The sequence below is a fragment of the Erpetoichthys calabaricus genome, chromosome 1 (assembly GCF_900747795.2).
Source record: "Erpetoichthys calabaricus chromosome 1, fErpCal1.3, whole genome shotgun sequence".
Lineage (NCBI taxonomy): Eukaryota > Metazoa > Chordata > Cladistia > Polypteriformes > Polypteridae > Erpetoichthys > Erpetoichthys calabaricus.
Window position 1 is genome coordinate 44,910,426 of NC_041394.2, and position 22,829 is coordinate 44,933,254.

The following is a 22,829-nucleotide window of genomic DNA, read 5'->3' on the forward strand; positions in this document are numbered from 1 at the left end:
ATAATTGTGGAGCGCTTGTAAAATTGTTGTCTCATGCACACAATGACCACTCTGCCATAAAATCCTGTAACTCCTTCAAAGTGGCCATTAGCCTCTTGGTAGACTCTCTTACCAGTTTCATCCTTGCTCTTCCATCCAGTTTGGAGGGATGGCCGGATCCAGGGAGGGTCCTAGTAGTACCAAACACTTACCACTTCTTTATTATGGAATTTACTGTGCTCCTTGGGATTGATAAAGCCTTTGAGATTTTTTTGTATCCATCTCCTGCCTTATGTCTGTCCACAACTATATCCCTGAGATCTTTTGAAAGTGGCTTGGCACCCATAGTCAGTTGTTTGCTGTCAGTTGCACTGCCAAGCAAGGGAATGCTCCAGAAACAGCTGTTTTTATGCTTCACTAATCACACTAATTACAATTGATCACAGGTGGAAGCCAGTAACCATGGTCTGCAGTGGAAATGGTGGTTACTTGCACCTTATTGAGTTTACAAATATTGTTTAGGAGGGGAGTCATCCTTTATTAATCTCAGTTTTTCTTGTTTTTTAATTTTTAATATTCCTCTGAAATGTGGCTGTGATATCTTTCACTTGGATGTTATAGATTGCATTGAGTAAGTAAAGCTGGAAAAAATATTGGTTTGTGTCTTTTCATTTAAGGCTGTAAAGCAAAACAAAAATGGGAATATTTTGAACGGGGTGATTCTTTTCTATACCTACTGTGTATATCCATCTACAATAATGCTACTTTACAAATAACTCGGGTTCCATGCGCAAGGCTACAAGCTACAGCAGAGGCATTCATAACACTTTGCTGAATTCAGCCAGAGTTTGAACAATACACAGTTTCACCAAAATCAGTTAACCAGGCAAGACCTATACAAGAGTAGGCACAAGACAAAACAGCTTGGGTGGAATGTGTCTTAAATTTTCTCAGACCACAGTGGATAAGAAGAGGCAAGAGCAAGGGAGGACATTGACCTCTTTAGTGCACCATCCTTTACAGGGGTTAAAGTACAGGAGGCATGTGTCTTAACCATTCTAACACCAGTATCAATGAGACAAGATAACAGTAAAGGAAAGAGTGTCTTGCTTCCTCTGGCACTTCCTCTGAGAATGAGATGGAGTGACAGCATGAGACAAAAAATCTATACCTTCAAAATAGACCTGGTTGAGTGAGATAAAGCTCGAGTATTTGAGACATGCAACTCCCTCTTTCTTGTATGACTGTAGGCTGCAGCAGGTGAGACAGAACAAGAGCACGAGGTGTGCTTCTTGTGCCATGTAAGGAAAAAACAGGTCATCGCAAGTTTGGCATTCTTCCTTCTTTGTTCTGGCACTAATTCACTTATAACTTTCGCTCTGCATGAGGAGTCAGCAGGTATTTTGTGAATCTTGCATATAGAAAGCAATATGATTTTTGTAACAGCTTAAGGTTAAAGAAAGAGAACATGTCGGTGTTTTGACAGTAACTTGGATTTTATATTTATATATGTTAAGAATTGCCAAAGTTATTCAGAAGGCAACTGGTAGAATCCTGCATATACTTTGGTTTGTTGAAGCAACAAATGACATTTGCCTCAAATGACAATTAAACACATTGGTGTTTCTAATTGAATTATGCGAAAGCACTGTCTCAAGAATACATACAATGCATACAAACTTAAAATAAACGCCATATGGTATATCAGGAAGAGGAGTTGCAATGTGGGTGGGGTAACGCAAAATGAAAGTGGCAACATGGGAATACAGTTTCCATCATTGCAAGTTACACCATTAGTTTTATGATGTAATCTAAATAGACCTGAGCAATACTGATATTGATGGATGTAAAACTAATATCTTTGATTCTCATCTCAAAGGTATTGTCCAAACTTCATTTCCATTAAATTAGGATTCAACATATGCTGTATGTACAAACAGTACGCATAAATCATCATCACCAGCAGTTTAATTGTCATTTACCAGGATTACCCAGGTTAGCCAGTTGGCCCCCAAATTTTTTTCCTCTGCTCTGCAGAGGTCTTGGCATCTTTTGGGGTGTGACCCAGATCTTTTCAGATCCTCCAGCACCACCTCAAACCACATATTTTTTGCCTTCCTCTTGGCCTTATTTCTTCTACTTTCATCTTGCTGCATCATTTCACCAAATCATCTTATACTTTTTACTCCACATGCTCAAACCACCTTAGGCTGTTTCTCCCGAGTACAACATACAGTCTTTTCCTTAACTCATCATTTGTCTTCCTCTCATTTCATAACACTGCACACATCCATCTCATCTCCCTTTTTTCCAGCCTTACGTCCTGCTCCACTTTTACCACTCACCTCTCACACTCATTTCACAGCTTTCATAAGATTTTTGTAAGTCACAATGGGTGACAGATCCCAGAAATTTTTTCATGCATCTCTCACCCTCGCTATCACTGCTGTGCCCGCATCTGCATCTTTACTCAACATGCCACCTAAATTGGAAAATGTCCACATTTCCTCCAAAACACCTGCACTGCCAATATCTACGTTTACATTTACTGCATCAACAACCCCTCACTCAATTTCTATACATGAAATTCTCACTTGCTGTCTATAGACTACCCTTCATACCACTACATCCATTATGTACCACTTCTGATAAACTGCACACTGGACTGCATTTCTCCCAACACCTTTACCACATAAGCCACACTGCCACAGGCCCACCCCTACTTCCACATCTATCACTCTTTACATTCAAACCATCACCTTAGTGTTTCTTGCATTTACCTTCAGGCCTTTCACTTTCTAGCTAGTTTTCCTTTTCAGCACCTTCTCCTTCATCTCTGTTTGTCGAAGAGTTCTTAAAAAGAAAAGTCTTGGAACTAATGCTTGATGCAGTCCAGCATTCACTATCCCCATCTGCTGTCCTGACCAAAGTTCACACTTCCACATTTATCAAAAATCACTAGACACTAAACATTCATTCACACTTAGCTTTCTCAAAAACCACCTCACCGCAGCTTGTGGCACCCTGCCAAATGCCTTCTTTAGACCTTTAAATGCATAATGCAGTTTCACCCTTTTAGTCTGATGCTTTCCCTGTATCTGCCCAACAGCAAAGATTACACCCAACATTCACTTGTTTCCTGATTATTTTCCCCAGCACTCTCTCAAAGACCTTCATGACCTGCTCCAAAATCTTGACTGCACAATATTACACACAAGAATTACATTTTCCTTAGGAAATAAAGCATGCCCATTTTGGTATACAGTACTCAGAAATTCTACCTTCATTCACAATCATATCAGTTCTATCAACCATTCAACTCCAAGTGCTTTGGCTGCCTTCAACATTTCCAACATCACTCCAATTGAGCTCACTGCTTTACCTACCTTCAATTTTCTGCCCTCTTGCAACCTCCTCTTTTGAAAACCCACAAAACAGTCCTATTTTTTCACATGTTCTACTCAGTCATATACACTCACTGGTCACTTTATTAGGTACACCTTGCTAGTACAAGGTTGGACCCTCTTTTACCTTCAGAACTGATGTAATTCTTCGTGGCACAGATTCAACAAGGTGCTGGAAACATTGCTCAGTGATTTTGGTCCATATTGACATGATACCATGAGACCATGATATTGCTTATTTGTCAACTGCACATCAATGGTGTGAAATTCCCGTTCGACCACATCCCGAAAGTGATATATTGAATTGAGATCTGGTGACTGTGCAGGCCATTTGAGGACAGTGAACTCATTGTCATGTTCAAGAAACCAGTTTGAGAAGATCTGAGCTTTTTGACATGGCACGTTATCCTGCTGGAAATAGCCATCAGAAGGTGGGTAAACTGCAGTCTTAAAGGGATGGACATGGTCAGCAGCAATACTCAGGTAAGCTGTGGCATTTAAACAATGCTCAATTGGTACTGAAGGGCCCAAAGTATTCCAAGAAAATATCTCCCACACCATTATACAACCACTATCAGCCTGAACTGTTGACAAAAGGCAGTATGGACCCATGCTTTCATGTTGTTGTTGCCAATTTCTGACCATACCACCCAAATGTCACAATAGAAATTGAGACTCATCAGACCAGGCAACATTTTCCCAGTCTTCTATTGTCCAATTTTGCTAAGCCTGTGCAAACTGTAGCCTCAGTTGCCTATTCTTAGCTGACAAGAGTGGCACCCGGTGTGGCCTCCTGCTGCTGTAGCCCATCTACTTCAAACCTTGGTTGTAACGAGTGGTTATTTGAGTTACTGTTGCCTTTCTATCAGTTCGAACCAGCCTGGCCATTCTCCTCTGATCTGTGGCATCAACAAAGCGTTTCTGCCCAAAGGGCTGCCACTCACTGGATATTTTCCCTTTTCGTACCATTCTCTGTAAATTTTAGAGATGTTTGTGCCTGAAAATCCTAGTAAATCAGCAACCTTTTCGTACCATTCTCTGTAAATTTTAGAGATGGTTGTGCCTGAAAATCCTAGTAAATCAGCAATTTCTGAAATACACTGACCAGCCCGTCTGGAAGAAATAACCATGCCACGTACAAAGTTACTTAAATCACTTTTCTTACTCATTTTGATGCTCATTTTGAACTTCTACAGGTTGCCTTGACAATTTCTACATACCTAAATGCCCTGAATTGCTGCCATGTGATTGGCTGATTAGATATTTGCGTTAAGAAGCAGTTGAACAGGTTCACCTAATAAAGTGGCCAGTAAGTGTATTTATTATGTATATGAGTAATTAATTGTTCTTTGTGAATATTCAAATTGGCATCTTTAGTGAAAAGCAATGCTCAATATGCTTGGGTAATCTTACAATGGAGAACATATAGAGGTTTACAAACCAATGGAAATCACTCAGTCCATCTAGCTTACTTCATCAGTTACCAAGTAAATAGTTTAAATTTCCAAGAGGCTCTTATCATCTGATAACAAACACTAGTGTGATGACACATTCAGCTCATTTGATTTCATTGTCTAAATAAAATATTAGCATGACTTGAGAATGTAAGAAAAAACAGGATATGGCTGCAATGGACATCTACCTGTGAGATAAAGAGCAAAGGAGATGAAGCGATGGTATTTGCTGAGAATTCGGAGTGGCTCTTCTCTTTGCACTAGTGTGAAGAAATAATCTGTCACTGTTTCTCCATAGAAGAAGTAGTTAACGCACAAAAGAAAATACCTGTGGAAGAGAGCACAATAAAATCAACTCTTTATACAAGAGACAAACATCAAACCCTTTTCTAAAAGTCTAAATGATTATATTTTAAAGAGAAAGCTAAGCAATTGTGATATATGGGATCATTATAAAAATTGCCAGGGTTTGAATCAATACCCAAACTATATTAATATCTATTTATTTTTTTTCCAAAATACTTTTCAAATACTGATTTCTAAATTCACCATAGTTCAATAAAAATGTCAACTTACTGTGGTCATAATACTGATTTGACTATCAACAAGATCCACAAATTGAACAAATTTAAAAATCAATTTCAACTGCACACTTGACGCCAACTCAGCCAACATGAATCCTTTCAAGAAAGTAACTTATAAAGTACAGCTTCTATATAGAAAAATTGTTATCTGGGCATCTTGAAATGTACGAGAAGATCAACATCTATTAACACCACGTGTTAATCACCATCAAGTGACACCTTTTCAGTATCCTACAAATTCCCTGGTAGTTCACTTTCTCCACAGTTTATGGTGCTGTAGATAAATTTGCCGTTTTTGCCTATCAGCCTACACACAATAACCCATAATGACAAAACAAAAATGTGTTTATGGAAAGGTTTGAAAATGTATTTAAAAAAAAAATCAAAAAATGATATCCCTCATTTATTTAATTATTCTGACCCTTTGCTATGGCATTCTAAACTGTGGTCAGGAGAATCCTGTTAATGTTAGTTATTCTTGACATTCTGTAGGTCTACAACTTTATTGGAGTTCACTTGTGGCAAACTGAAGTGACTGCACAACTTTTAGAAAGACACACACCTGTTTATATAAGGTCCCACCATTCACACTGCTGGTCAGGACAAAAACCTAGCCATGATGTCCAAGGAATTCTCTGCAGACCTCCACAAACAAACTGCGGTGAGGCATGCATTAGAGTAAGGGTATAAAACCAATTCTAAACCACTGAGTGTTCTTTTAGCATAGTGTCCTCAGTAATCTTGAAATGAAAGAAGTTTGGAACTGCTATCTGGTAAAACTGAGCATCTGAACAATAAGGTTGGTCAGGGAGTTGCCCAACAACATAATGGTCACTCTGACATAGCTTCCTTCAGAAGTCCTCTGCTAAGACAGGAGAAACCTCAGCAGCTAAAATCAATCAGGCGCTTATGGTAGAGTGGCTAGACAGAAGCCACTATTGAGTAAAAGACATATGCCAGCTTAAAGGATTGTGACGGCATAAGGAAAACAATTCTCTGGTTTGAAGAGGTAAGAATTGAACTCTTTGGGCAGAACTCCAAACACTATATCTAGAGAACACCAGGCACTGCTCGTCACCTGCCTGGTAGCAGCATCATTCTACTTCTTTTCATTGGAAAGGACAAGAAAACTGGACAGAACTGAGGGAAGGATGAAAATACAAATACAGAGAGGCCCTTGAAGAAAACCTGCTCCAGAGAGCACGTAACCTTAGATTAAGGAAACGGTTCACCATTCAGCATGATAGTGACACCATGCATACAGCCAAGACAATGCTGGAGTGCCTTTAGGACAAGTCTCTGACTGCCCTTGAGTAGCCCAGCCAAAGACCACACTTAAACCCCACTGAAAAGGCCTGAAGATGGCAGTCTATAGATGCTTCCCATTTAGTCTAATGGAGCTTGTGTGGATCTGCCAGAAAGAACGCAATAAACTGCCCAAATCCAGGTATCTTTGTAAAGACTTGTTCAAGAACCTGTAATTGTTGCCAAAGAGGCTTCCACAAAGTAATGAATTAAGGGTCTGAATACTTATATGAATAAGAGGTTTCAGTTTTTAAATTTTAATAAATTTCCAAACCTTTCAGAAAACATGTTTTCAGTTTTGTCATTATATGCAAAAATAGCGAGTTTGTCCATATAAAATGAAAACTACAACACATTGTGCAGAATTCTTAGTCTGGCCACATATAATAGTAAACAAAAAATCACCCTCGCACCCTTCACAGACAAACCTAACCACCAGTTTTCACCCAAAAGACTTGACCTAAAAGGATTGTGCAAAAGTACACAAAATAAACACTAAAGATAAATTTATAATGGAGTAGAGATACCAGTTGCATTGCTTTTCATCTCTGCTTTTCAACATATTGTCTATTGCCAATCACACAGCATTCAACAAAGGCCTCAAGAAGAGGTACCACTGTATATGAACAAAGGAAAAGATACCATATGTAAAAGCAATGTGTTGGTCTCACTGAAGCAACAGTTACTCATGCCAAATGCTGATAAATGTATTCTTATGCTAATATAAAAGAATCAATGCAAGAGACCTCAAGGCTGTAACTGCAGACAACCTAATGTGCAATGAAATAGAGAGACTTCACAACAGAACAAAACAAGTTAGACAATGTATGCATGCAATGCCATTCAGGTGTGATTGGTGACTAAGTTAACCGATATGAAAGTTGGAGAATTTCACATTTTATTTTGTCCAAGAGTCACTTTTGTTTATTATTAAACAGTTGTTTTTTTTTAACAATGAGTCATATCCAAAAGCGGTAATAGAATGTAATTACATGTGTCAGCAGACTACATTAAATATTAAGTCATATGAAAAAGTTTGGGAACTCCTCTTAATTCTTATGATTTTTGTTTATCATTGGCTGAGCTTTCAAAGTAGCAACTTCCTTTTAATATATGAAATGCCTTATGGAAACAGTAGTATTTCAGCAGTGATATTAAGTTTATTGGACTAACAGAGAAAAGCCAAGCAAAATGACACCTTTTACTGGCTAACTAAAAAGATTACAATATGCAAGCTTTCGAGGCAACTCAGGACCCTTCTTCAGGCAAGATGTAATACAGAGACTGGAGTTCCTTATGTTTATATACACGCTCTAGGACAAGAAACAACATTGGTAAATCTTTAAATGAGAAATTTTATATGTAAAAAATTAATAGATTCATTCAGGCTAGGGTTAATCTAACAAGAGAGAAAAGAACAATATATTGTCAAGATCTCTGGATAAGATAACTGTCCAACGAAGTCTTTTGAAGTTTGTATTGAGTTTTTTCAAAACAATGTGGATCTGTAGACAGGTTGTCTGTCATTCTGAGAGATGTAAACAATCCTCATATCTGGCCATAAAACTCTTGTCTCTATTCAGTCCATGTTGTAATGTATTAAATTTTAGCATGAGTTTAACTTCCCATTCTTTTCTCTCTTGCTGTGTTTTGAAGTTGCCCATAAGCACTGTGACTTTAAAGTCCCTCTCACAGTGTCCATGGCTGTTGAAGTGGGCCGCTACAGGAACATCTGTGTTGCCATGTTTAATGTGGAACCTGTGTAAATTCATTCTCTGGCGGAGTGTTTGTCCAGTTTCTCCCACATAGAGTGCAGTGTCAGGACAGGACATTTCATGCAGAAAATTAGGTAGACTAACAGAAAATATGCAATATGCATCATAACAAAATTAGACAGGTGCATACATTTGGGCACCCCGCCAGAGATATTACATCAATACTTAGTTGAGCCTCTTTTTGCAAATAGCCTCTAGATGCCTCCTATAGCCTTTGATGAGTGTCTGGATTCTGGATGGAGGTATTTTTGACCATTCTTCCATACAAAATCTCTCCAGTTCAGTTAAATTTGATGGCAGCCAAGCATGGACAGCCTGCTTCAAATAATCCCATTGATTTTCGATGACATTCAAGTCAGGGGACTGTGACGGCCATTCCAGAACATTGTACTTCTCCCTCGGCATGAATGCCTTTGTAGATTTCGAACTGTGTTTTGGGTCATTGTCTTGTTGGAATATCCAACCCCTGAGTAACTTCAACTTTGTGACTGATGCTTGAACATTATCCTGAAGAATTTGTTGATATTGGGTTGAATTCATCTGACCCTTGACTTTAACAAGGGCCCCAGTCCCTGAATTAGCCACACAGCCCCACAGCATGATGGAACCTCCACCAAATTTGACAGTAGGTAGCAGGTGTTTTTCTTGGAATACGGTGTTCTTCTTCCACCATGCAAAGCGCTTTTTGTTATGACCAAATAACTCAATTTTTGTCTCATCAGTCCAAAGCACTTTGTTCCAAAATGAATCTGGCTTATCTAAATGAGCATTTGCATACAACAAGCGACTCTGTTCGTGGTGTGAGTGCAGAAAGGACTTCTTTCTCATCACCCCGCCATACAGATGTTCTTTGTGCAAATTGCGCTCAATTGCAGAACGATGTACAGATACACTATCTGCAGCAAGATGTTCTTGCAGGTCTTTGGAGGTGATCTGTGGGTTGTCTGTAATGCATATTGTCGGTTGTCAGTTGCATATGCCGATCCTGTATTTTTCTTGGCCTGCCAGACCTGGGTTTAACAGCAACTGTGCCTGTGGCCTTCCATTTCCTGATTACATTCCTTACAGTTGAAACTGTCAGTTTAAACCTCTGAGATAGCTTTTTGTAGCCTACCCCTAAACCATGATACTGAACAATCTTTGTTTTATCTTTTGAGAGTTGCTTTGAGGATCCCATGCTGTCACTCTTCAGAGGAGAGTCAAAGGGAAGCACAACTTGCAATTGACCACCTTAAATACCTTTTCTCATGATTGGACACACCTGTCTGTGAAGTTCAAGGCTTAATGGGCTAATCCAACCAATTTGGTGTTGCAAGTAATCAATATTGAGCAGTTACATGCATTCAAATCAGCAAAATTACAAGGGGACCCACATTTTTGCACAGCCAGTTTTTCACATTTGATTTAATTTCATACAACTAAATACTGCTTCACTGAAAATCTTTGTTCGGAAAACACCCCAGTACTCAGATGTTCCTAGGAAATGAAAGACATACCACTGTTATCTTTTTTTGTTGAAAGTAGAGTAAATTATTATGCAGGCTGAGATGGGTTCCCAGACATTTTCACGCAAAGAGGCTTGTGGTGGCTCAATAGCTTCCATACATAGCACAGTCCAATTGAAGCAGCATGAAAATGGCATCAATTGATGTGTTTTAGTGGTGGAGGGTCTGACTAAATGTATCAATGTGTGCAGCTGTTTCGTTTCTGAAGGCCATCAGTGGAGACCCTCAGGAGTCTATCCTTGGACCATTACTTTTTCTTATTTATATTAATGACATTGATTGTGGTATAGTTAGTAAACTTTGTCAAATTGCAGATGACACTGCAAATGGCAGACACTGAGGAGGCAGCAAAAAGACTTCAAAAAGGCCTGGACAACCTTCAGAACTGGGCGAACACCTGGAATATGCAGTTTAATGTAGAAAAGTGCAAAGTGCTACATATGGGCAAAAGGAACATCAATTATAAATACAAGATGGGAGACACTGTCATAAAGGAACCAACCTCTGAAAAGGATTTAGGGGAACAGTATATGTTGACACAACATTTTCATCGACAAAGCGATGCACAAAAGCAATTAAAAAGGCAAATAAAATGTTAGGTTATATCATAAAAAGTCAAGGGATGTTATGCTCAAATTACATAATGCACTAATAAGGCCACCTCTGGAGTATTGTGTGCAGTTCTGGTCACCACATTACAAGAAAGACACAGCAGCGCTTGGAAGCTGTGCAGAGGAGAGCAATCAAATGCATCCCAGAACTGAAGGACATGTCCTACTGACAGACTCAGAGAATTAAACCTGTTTAGGCTTGGGCAAAGGAGACTGTATGGGGACCTAATCCAGGTATTTAAAATCCTCAAAGGCAATGATAAAGTAGCTTGAGCAACATTCGTTCAGCTTAAGAATGAATCATGTACTCAAAGACGTAAATGGAAATTAAGGTGAAGTGCATTTAAAACTGAAGACAGGAAGCACTTCTTTACACAAACAGTTGTGGGACTCTGGAACAAACTACTGAGACATGTAGCTGAAGCAGAAACCTTAACAACCATAATCTAGATGAACTATTGGGACACCTTAGCCATTAGCTAATCAAATGGGCTTGATGGACTGAATGGTCTCCTCTCTTTGTCAGATTTCTTATATTTCTTATGTTCTTACTACATTTTCATTTAAAAAGCACAGACATTAATACACGCTTACAGCTGTTGTCCCCACTACCCCAATGTTTTCAACCCCTGAAATCAGAAAGGCTGAGATGGTATGTGGATGTGTAAAACATACACTTCTGAAAATGTAGACACCAATCGTGCTCTGATTTGTTTGTACTTTTTAGCCCGACTTTCGCTTATTGGATTCAGTTTATTACAGTGTCTCATTATCTAACTGGTCTGCATTCACATAAGAAAAACAGATTCCAATGTAGCGGACATAGAAAAGTTGCTTTCAAAGGTGCTTTTTGTGTTGCTTGTGTATATGTATCAAAATTGTGATTTGTATAGTCTGAACGCTGCAGACCTGCACTACTGACAAATAATGTACTAGTTGTTACAGTTTGGCAAATTACCTTTTTGCCAGCAGTATTACTATCCCTTTAAAGAATTTTTCCTTCGATATGTACATGCCCAGTCTAGGTAAACATCCACATCATATGTGTTTTTGGCCATTTTAGTGTGGACAGAGATACTTTTGCAAATGATTTGAAAATGCTGCAGTAGCATGTGAAGTAATCTTTAATATTTGAAATATTTTCCGTTTTAAAACTGAATAGGAAAATTATACGTAAACCATGCAGTTACTGGCCTGACTGCCATGCTGCAATTTCAAGCTTTCTGTTATGTTTATTAAACATACACAATAGCAGAACATGGGCTCCAAGGGGTACAGGCCATTGAATTTAAAAAAAACGCAAGTTCTAATTCATTTATAAATTAAGGAAAAAAGTTTGCCTACCTTCCTCACCTTAAAATATCTTTCTGAAAAAGCAACAGATGGACTGACAAAGACACTGACACAGATTGCTTTTTGCCAGTAATGTAAAAGTAAAAAATAAAGTTTACAATTTAGTTAATTCATTAAAACATCTTTTGATTAAATAATTGTACATTTGAAACCTCAAATTCTTGTTTCAAAAAAGCATATTACATTATAATTTACAAATATCTCTGTGATGTTTGTGTACTGAGGATGAACCAGTAGCAAGTGAGGAGATATAGGCAGTAGCTTGGTGTTTCAAAACAGTGTATTTTTATTAAAGTATAAAAGTGCCAAGGTAAAGAAAAAGTTCCATTTAAAATCATAAATAATGCTTATTAATTAAAAACATGCATTCAGTTCTTCAAAGAGACAAGACACGGAAAGTTCCATTATGAGATCAATGTAACCACAGGGTGCCACCAGACATGCACTCTGGTCACTCTTAATGCACACAGCTCCCATTACCATGCTTCAACACTCCACAACGCTTTTTGTCCGTTCAAAAGCCATCCTGCTTTCACTGCTACTAAAATGACAGCTTTCCCGAATTTCAGGACTCTAATTCACGTCTCTCACATCTCTTGCACTCATTTCTCAACTCCTTCTGCTCTTTTCTGCTCATACGACATCCCCCACATTGATTTTAAACCCTACAGCTAACTAGCACTCATCTGCCATCAATTCCTGTCTATGCGCTGTGTTCAGCACTAATCAGCCCCTTAACCCAATTCAGCTGCCTCCTTTTTTAGCAGCCCGAGACAAGGGATATCATAATCTCCCACTTATAATTCCAATAAAGATACTTTTAAATTTGGCAGGCACTTAGATTAGCATTCTTCATAATATGCTGGAAGTAACTGTCTAGTGAAATAGCTGCACTTCCAATGAGCTTGCTCTTCAAGAAAGGCAGACAACTATTTGGACAAACAGACTAAAACAAATAAAAAGCAGATGGACCACTTAGTGTACTTGATTTACTCGGTCAGTTTAGCAAGATTTAAGTTTTTTGAAAGCAGTCTCTATATTCTTTTAGAACTCATTATGACATTTTGAAACTTCATAGACATTTAATTGCTGTCATTTCAAAAGCCTTTCCATAGATGACACTCAATGTTAAAATATAAATATCACCCTTTTCATAAAAAATTATTCACTAAATCTGAACATAAGAAAGCTGTAACCAGTGCACATTCTTCAAACCTCTGTCCAATCATGTTCTAGCTGTGTTTCCAACAGTGGCTGGGCAACACTTAACCTTGATGCAGGTATTCATTTTTAAAATGGATTAACAAACGTAAGTTTGCATTTCACTAGAATACAGAATGGTAGTTGTGGTGGTGGTAAGCCAAAACTAAACTTTCAAAACTAGTAGCTCAATATCTCACTACAATAGTGGCTGTGTACTGATTGCCACAGATAGCATTAAGAGGTGCACAATTTTTTTGGCCAGGAAAACATTAATCAAGCAGCTCTCCTTTATTGTTTTTTTTAAAATGCAAGTCATTCATTTGAATATCCAATTATCCATCCATGTTGCTAACCTAATATTTATTAACTACATTTTAGAAAGCATAATTTTGCTATCATTGTGACATTTTTACACTTTATACCTTGTTTAATGTTTATTACAATTTGTTGTAGCAGAATAGATAGCTTTTAAAATGGTTCATGCTTCAAAGTTTTACTTGCATTGGTAATGCATAGAATCACTTGTTAAAAGAGAGAGGAGAGGAATTTATCTAATACATTCAGCATTAACATCAGAATGAATCATATAATAAAATTTCATATTTGCAGTTCATGCAACAATTAACCTGTACCAAAAATAGCATCACTGATTCTGTTAATTTCTAACTACATAATTTAGGTTCTTTTTTAATGTATGGCCTTTGGTATCCAGTTTCTTCCTAATTTTAGGCATCTCAGACATATTAGATATAACAATTGAACATAATTCACTATAAGTAAAGACAGACAACACCACTACAAATAGTATTGCCAGGTAGAGAAAACAAGTTTATTGGAAACCTCCAATTTCCAAACTCAAACATTCTGTCCTACCTGTATTTATTTATGCCAGACTTTACAGCAAAGCAAAGGGAAGGAATGTTAGACCAAACAATTTACTCACCAACTTAGTGTCCTAAACCAGGGCAGGTGATAAGAGTGATACACACTGTACCCAATGGTGATGATCTCTTGGAAGCACTTGATTTGCACACAAAGTACCTGTTTGGACAAATTATGAAGCCATTAACAGGAGATGAGGCAAAATATGAAAGGAGTGATCCCCCATAGCCGTCCTTGCACTTACCACAAAATAGGCAGTAAAACTAGCACCAAAAGACAGTTTTAAACAATGAATGGGGCCAAAATTCAATCTCCTAGGACATGTCACATGAAGAAATAAAGCTTGTGCTATATCAAAACAGTATATATGTTTATGTAAAACATTATTGTACACAAACATATAATTCACACTATCTGCAGCACTAAAGACTCCATTGTTTTTTTAGTGTCTTTCTATAATAATAACATAATACATGCCTGATTTCCTATTGATCTGAAAGCAACTGAATACTGTGTCATAAAACCTATAGAAGGTAAGGATTTAATTAACAAATTTCATAAAACCCTTGTGCTCCCTCTGCGGTGGGCTGGTGCCCTGCCAGGGATTTGCACCCTGTGCTGGCAGGGATTGGCTCCAGCAGACCCCCCGTGACCCTGTGTTAGGATTTAGCGGGTTAGAGAATGACTGACTGACTTCTGCTCCCTATTTGCTCTTGACTACTTGCTGAAATTGAAATTCTTCAGCCTACATATATTACTACTCTTAACCAGATAGTGCTGTGCTCAACTACAAAATAAATCATGAAGGAATTGATAGCGGGCATAAAATAAAAAAACTAGTGTGGAGGATCAATGAGACACTAATGGTATAATGTTGGAGAAGATACATTCACAAATGTGACTTTTGAGTAGGCTTATAAAGATGTGGAAACCTCCTGAGGTACCTGCGCAAACCTGCATGTCGCACAAAAGACTAAAAATATTCTACTTACTAGTAAAGTGTTTTAAATAAAAATACATGCTGTACAAACAAGAAGTGAAACTGTCTAAACAGCATTTATGGTGCAGGATAAGGAAATAATAACTAATATGATAGACAGTGAAAATGACATTCTGCTACATTTCAGACTTTAATATTCATTTGGAGAGAGATTATGTAGAAGAACAATTAATAAGATAAGAAGCACCTTTGGTAATGAAACCAAAAAAAACACAAAAAATGCATCTATACAAATTCTGTTTAAGTGAATTGCTGCAAGGATGATTTGGTCCCCAAAGATAACTTACAATCATCATTAGAACCATTGGCCCCAGGTAAATAATGATGAAGAAAAAGCAGATCATGGCCAAGGTGAGGACCCCTCGTATCCACCAATTCTTCCATCTGAAAACAAGGGAATAAAAAACACTGAAGATATAATATAATAACTTCACAGATCTAAGTTTCCCAGTTTGTACAACATGAATTCTCAAACACTTTGCAAATTTTGTATGAGAAAAACATGCTTACTATTTGGCAAGAAAGGGTGCACCAATTATATACAGAAGAAAGAAAAACACATTACACATTTACATTAATTTTACAATTGTATAGCTTTATAAAAGTATCTATGATTTAATATTAGAATATAAAAGGATAAACTATATACTATAGTTTAGAATTTCACTATATTGACAGTTTTTACTCTAAACTTGTATGAAACATGCCTCAGTTTCTATAAATACTTTTAATTCATGTGGTTGCAGTACATTAAGGTTACTGGTTTAGTGTGCCAAAAGTAGTAACTCCTTTTAAAAAATATTTTCCACCTTTACAAAGTTGAGAGTGCTAGAAACCACATACGAGGATCACAGAGATATTTGGATATTCTGATGAAGATGTAATGGACAAATTATCTATTTAAATTAAGAGTTGGAAAATACTGATCAAAATTCAATTTTATTTTGAATATAGGAAAAAATGTACAGTCAAATATAAAAATACCTTGTGGCAACAGCTGAAGCATGTAAACCTACGAACTTGATAAATTATGAACCTATGAACTGCAGATTAACATTGCAGGCACTCAATAGGATGAGGGCTAAGATGTTGGGTTCTTGTTGCATAACTTTGTCTAACCAACCAGCCATCACAGACTCAGCACAAACTAAAAGTGCATGTTTGCCACCCCACCACTTCTTTTAGGAAAGCATTCCAGCAGTCAAAAGGATGTTAAAAACATGTACGTGATGAGGCATTTATTTTTGCTGTTTAAACATGCTTTTGTTTTCCAAGGATCATCATCTAAAAGTATGAGGAGATAGATCAAGCAGTGAAATAACTTTTTTAAAGGGAACAGTATAAAGTATCTGGTTCACAATCTGTCAGATTACAACCAATAATATTATCCTTTTGAGGACTGCAGATCATTATATATATATATATGGTGTAACATTTTTTTGTACTTTAGTCATTACTGTGCTTTAAGTAAGCTATACCACTTCAGCATGAGACATTCAGACTACTTTTTATGTTCCAGAAGAAGCTCTGGTAAGGTAAACACTCATGGACTTTGAGACCATAGGGGAATGGCATCATTTTCGCGCATAAAATGATCCTGCGATCAGATGCAGGACACATTTTGGAATGCAATGACAGAATGAAAGAACACTTTACATTATATACCTATAGAAACAGACTGACTACAGTCTGAAAAGGACTTTAAGAATATACTAAAGAAAAATAAATAAATTTACAAATACCGGTTTGAGACCTAGTTAGTGTAAATAATGTTAAGTTTCTTACCAGAATGAACTAAACCTATGTATGCTGCTTGTTGACACAGGTTGTTCTCTTTTGATGCAAGGAACATAATACTGACATGAGGCATAGTACTTGCTGTGACACACATCTTTGAAAAACAAAAATAGTACTTTTAAAATAATAATAATGCTCCAACTGTACAACCTGTCATGTTTTCATTTTGCAATGAAAGACAAAAGAGGATTCCCCTCAGAAATCTCAACAGATTCTTTTTGATATTTTGAAGTAAATATTTTCTGAGTCACAAAGATATCCTGGTCTGAATCTACTAAAATGCATTAAGTGCTCTAAATGCAGGCAAGTGTTTTAATGTGATAGAAGTTTTATCTTTTAGTCTCACTGTTGGATCTTACATACTATGTCATTAAACAGAAACATAAACCAAATTTCTTCTAACTATACAATGAATCAAATACTTAACGAACATCAACAGTAACGAAAATAGGATTCACAAGTTGTTGCTTCTTCTTTATCCAAATGGTAGTAGGAGTCAGAAGAAACATGATCAAACATAGCTATATGTTCCTCTTTAAAAAGGATGTTACAGCTAAATCAAGAAATGAAGAAATAAAAAATATACATAATATAATATAATATACATAATATCTCAATAATATGCTGGAAAACCTTAAAACTTGTCATGCTCTGAGTAAGTTAATGCATTGCTCACAGTCTAATCTGTGCATTCTTCAAACAAGTAAAAATAATTCTGGTCATTTAAACATACTACCTTGAAGATAAGCCAGACAGAGCCTTGTTCAGGACTTCAGGAGTTTCATTAGCTCCAGGCTGGACATCAGTGACGGTATCTGGCTTTATCTCATTATCTGAAGGAGGTTCACCATCTGTCTTCGCTTCTGATTCAGATTCCTGCTGAAGTAAAGAATAATTCACAAAGAAGGAACTCAGTTAAAAATACAAAAGCAAAAAGCACTACCTTGAAATTCACATTCTCCACTTATGTATTCTTGTGTACCCTACAGGTTTGATCTTTTCACATTATCTACCACCACTTTTGTCCAGTCTTTGTCTGGACTCCCACCCAACAAACCCCACCTATTTCTTCTTATCATGTGACTTTTAAGGTCCACTCCAATTCTTTCCCTCAACTGTGTTCTTCTTTCTCATTGAATCTCCACACAGTTACCCAGTCATCCTCATTTTAGCTCTTTCCAAACGTATTTCCATGTTTCACTTTCACTGCACACATCTCATTCCTCACACTATGCAAGTTTACATAAAGCAGACATAAGCTCTTCCTTGCTATGCTTTCACTAAAATATCAAGTCTTATTTGTAGAAGTAGTACAGCCACATTCACATTTACTCTGAAATTTGCAACTGTGTTTCTCCTTCCTCCCCTTTTTGTGTACTTGCACCTGTGGCAAAAAAGGGATTTCAAAATTATTGTTGTTATGGCTAGGAATCCCTTTTTTTTTACTAAAGACTATTATATATCAAACTGACTTTTAAAAAAAAAAACTTTTTTGGGGAAACATAGTTAGAGTCAGTTCTTAGGTCACCATCAGAACCTTGCTAGGTTCATTCATTAACCCTGTGCTTAAACATTGGCAGCTATGACTTTCACTGATGTGTCTCTGTAACTATTAAATGACAATAGCTGGAGCACAAATACAAATGAAGGGAAGTCTAAGGAGTCAGAAGAAGGTCAGATGATAGTAGATTTTGCAAAAAGGATGGACATGGCTGTGGTGAATAAGTATTTTAAGAAGAGGGAGGAACAGAGGGTGACGTAGAAGAGTGAAGTAAGATGCACACTCGTAGATTATATCCTATGCAGGAGGGTCACTTTGAAGGCGATTGGAGGCTGCAAAGTAGTGTCAAGGGAAAACATTGTTAGGCAGCATAGGATGGTGGTCTGCAGGACAATGTTGGATATCAAGAAGAGGAAGAGAGTGAGGGCACAGGCATGGATCAAATGGTGGAAGCTGAAAAAGGAAGACTGTAAGGTGGAGTTCAGGGAGAAGGTAAGACAGGCAATGGGCGGCAGTGAAGAGTTACCAGATAGCTGGGCAGCTACAGCAGAATTGGTAAGGGAGACAGCTAGAATAGTGCTTGGTGTGATATCTGGACAGAGGAAGGACAAAGAAACCTGGTGGTGGAATAGGGGAGTACAGGAGAGTATACAAAGGAAGAGGTTGGCGAAAAAGAAGTGGGACAGACAGAGAGATGCAAAGTAGACAGGAGTACAAGGAGATAAGGCATAAGGTGAAGAGAGAGGTGGCAAAGGCTAAAGAAAGGTGTATGATGAGCTGTATAAGAGGTTGGACACTAAGGAGGGAGAAAAGGACCTGTACCGATTGGCTAGACAGAGGGACCGAGCTGGGAAAGATGTGCAGTAGGTTAGGGTGATAAAGAATAAAGATGGAAATGTACTCACGAGCAAGAAGAGTACTTTGAGAGGCTGATGAATGAAAAGAATGAGAGAAAAATGGTTAGATGATGTGGAGATAGTGAATCAGGAAGTGCAATGGATCAGCAAGGAAGAAGTTAGGATAGCTATGAAGAGGATGAAGAATGGGAAGGCTGTTGGTCCTGTGAAAGCATGGAGATGTTTAGGAGAGATGGCAGTGAAGTTTTTAACCACATTGTTTAATGCAATCTTGGAAAGTGAGAGGATGCCTAAGGAGTAGAGATGAAGTGTTCTGGTACCAACTTTTAAGAATAAGGGGGATGTGCAGAGCTGTAGTAAGATAAAATTGATGAGCCACAAGTTATGGGAAAGAGCAGTGGAAGCTAGGTTAAGAAGGAAGACAATGATTAACAAGCAGTAGTATGGAAACAGCACTACAGTTGAGATGTTTGCTCTGCAGGTGTTGATGAAGAAATACAGGGAAGGACACAAGGAGTTGCATTGTGTCTTTGTGGACTTAGAGAAAGCATATGACAGGGTGCATAGAGAGGAGTTGTGGTATTGTATGAGGAAGTCAAGAGTGGCTGAGAAGTATGTAAGAGTGGTACAGGATATGTACGAGGGAAGTGTGACAGTGGTGAGGTCTGCAGTAGGAGTGACGGATGCATTGAAGGTAGAGGTGGGATTACATCAGGGATCGGCTCTGAGCCCTTATTTATTTGCAATGGTGATGGACAGGTTGACAGACAAAATTAGACAGGAGTCCCCGTGGACTATGATGTTTGCGGATGACATTGTGAACTGGAGCAAGAGCAGGGAGCAGGTTGAAGAAACCCTGAAGAGGTGGAGATATGCTCTAGAGAGGAGAGGAATGAAGGTCAGTAGAAACAAGACAGAGTACATGTGTGTGAATGAGAGAGAAGTCAGAGGAATGATGAGGATGCAGGGAGTAGAGTTGGAAAAAGGTGAATGAATTTAAACACCTGGGATCAACAGTACAGAGTAATGGGGAGTGTGGAAGAGAGGTGAAGAAGAGAGTGCAGGCAGGATAGAGTGGGTGGAGAAGAGTGTCAGGAGTAATTTGTGACAGATGGGTATAAGCAAGAGTGAATGGTCTACAAGATGGTAATGAGACCACCTATGTTATATAGGCTGGAGACGGTGGCACTGACCCAAAAACAGTGTCAAAACAGTGAAAAAAAAAGGTGTCAGCATTAAAGATGTTAAGATTTGCATTGGGTGTGATGAGGATGGACAGGATTAGAAAGGAGTACATTAGAGGGTCAGCTCAGGTTGGACGGATGGGACACAAAGTCAGAGATGCAAGATTGTGTTGGTTTGGACATGTGCAAAGAAAATATGATGAGTATATATTGTGAGAAGGATACTAAGGATGGAGTTGCAGGCAAGAGGAAAAGAGGAAGGCCTAAGAAGAGGTTTATATGGATGTGGTGAGAAAGGCCATGTAGGTGGTGGGTGTAACAGAGCAAAGTGCAGAGGATAGGAAGATATGTAAGAAGAAGAAAAGCTGCATGAAATTGATTGTGAAGAAAAGCTACATGAAATTGATTATGCTCACAGCCACAGCACTTGGCAAGCACTTGCTAAACACCTTTGAGCTTCTCCAAATTTTCACTTTGCCTTTGATGATGGCTTTCATTTGAATAAACCGCCATGACCCATTTCTCTGTCAGCTCGCTGTCCCTACTGTAGGAAAAGGGAATGTGATGTTCTAAAATTTCCCATTTGCTAGACAATTATTAATAACAAATGTCAACAAATAAAAAAACATGTCAGCTAATAGTTTTTTCAACTATTCCACCAAATTTCAATCAAATCTGTGAAGGCATTTGTGAGATTTTGGGGTATTGTCTAAACATTGATATATCAAAATGTTCTTTTTTAGCGGATACCTACTGGGCTAAATGTACTATCCTGCCAAATTTCAGCTTTTTAGATAAATGGGAAATAGTATTTTGTTGATGAGCGAGTAATTGAGTCAGTCAGTCAGCTTTGCATTATATAGACAGATTTTTATACCAGTAGTCTTCTTATCAGAAGCTATATGGCCTTCCTAAATATCCCTTAAGATTCTTAGCTTGCCATGATAAACTGGACATATTTTCAGAGTGAGTAATGCTCTGGCTGACTGTAACGGTCTATAAACTAATGTAATATAATAATAAACAATGAGTTCTAATCATATTCATGTAGAAAATGTCTTGCTTTACAAATGACTAGGGCATCCAGGTTGAAAATGGTGAACAGCTGTGAATCTCCAGTTATTGAGGGGACCCATCTGCAACTAACAATGACGAAATAAGGAGCAGGATGGAGAAAATCAGCTGTATCTAAATATAGCAACTAAAGTGATGGGTACGGATAATAGAAACTGCTAGAGGCAGTGTTAACATAGAAATCACATCCTGTCATGGCCCTCCTCCGCATTATCAGCACAAGCAGATCCATTCATACTCGCTATCTGAACTCTCCTTCCCCTTCCCTACCAGATGGAAGCAGGCTACTCTGGCTGCAGTACACTGGACAACTGCATATTGACGGTTCTGAAAATATGTGGTAGAGTAGGGTTTCACATTTAAAAATGACTTTTATTGACTGCATAAGCATATACTGTACCCTACAGATGAGCATTTTAATATTCATAGCAACCTTATTAAACATTATGCCCCACAGTATAAAGGTTAAACCTCGCAACCTCCATGGGCAGTATTATTAAGTATTAATAAAGTGCAACACTTAAAACATGCCATCTAAAATGGAAAAAGGAAGGTGTGTGGCAGATGTAGTACACGACAGGTAAGCAAGAAGACACAACACCACACCAGATACAAAGGGGAACATCTCAGATTAGGGTAAGCCAAGTAAGGCCAGAGAATATTTTTCTTTGGATTACTTTGTTACCTTTGATTCTCCAATTAATCATCACTGATGTGTGTTTTTTCTTTCTCATTTTTATCTCTATTCTCTCTTTTAAATGCACCTCTTTTTAATAAACATACTCTTTTTTGTATAATTCTGGGTGTGAAAAGGTACTAAAAGTGCTATTCCACTTTCATAATTACACAATTATTAAATGCTCAGTAATTTCTACTCAATAGTTAAAAAGAAGCACATTGTTTGAGGTTTCCACTGGAAATGTTAAAGAGAAAGTTTATACAGTTACATAAAGTATGTGGTTTGGCAAACCCTGCAGCATTTACTCCTACTCATTTAACAAAGTTACATGATATAGAACACCATTATACTTCTTTGGATTTTGTTTTATTTTTGACTGCTCTGCCTTCTATAAAGTAGAGGAGTGTCAGATTTGTTGAGCTACAAAAAGCACAGAATACTTTAAACGTAACACAAAATGAAGGAGCTAAATATAGTCAAAGGGCCCTAACTACAAATCAGGCTCTCCTTTTATTATTTATATGTGTTACAAGCACACAAAAGAGAACCATAACCTTTTTTTAACTTTAAGCAATGATATTGAGTCAGGCTAATTCAAAGTAATATACATTTAAAAAAGTAGGGATGTATTGCTATAGAGTGTGAGGAAACAACTTGTAACACCAATTTAAGCTATATATAT

The 22,829-nt window shown here is 37.7% G+C and overlaps 1 protein-coding gene across 2 annotated transcripts in view; it reads right to left on the reverse strand.

Moving 5' to 3' along the window:
• Window positions 1-22,829, reverse strand: part of cds2 (CDP-diacylglycerol synthase (phosphatidate cytidylyltransferase) 2) — a 72,135-nt gene that overhangs the window by 26,566 nt on the left and 22,740 nt on the right. Inside the window, exons 2-5 of one of the 2 annotated variants that reach the window (XM_051924162.1) lie at window positions 17,589-17,728; window positions 15,343-15,439; window positions 14,117-14,214; window positions 5,026-5,165 (exon numbers count right to left, since the gene is read on the reverse strand). In XM_051924162.1, coding sequence (XP_051780122.1) covers window positions 5,026-5,165; window positions 14,117-14,214; window positions 15,343-15,439; window positions 17,589-17,728 — 475 coding nt within the window. Of the gene's footprint in view, window positions 1-5,025; window positions 5,166-14,116; window positions 14,215-15,342; window positions 15,440-17,588; window positions 17,732-22,829 lie in introns of both variants that reach the window. The other variant, XM_051924161.1, reaches the window with a different exon arrangement.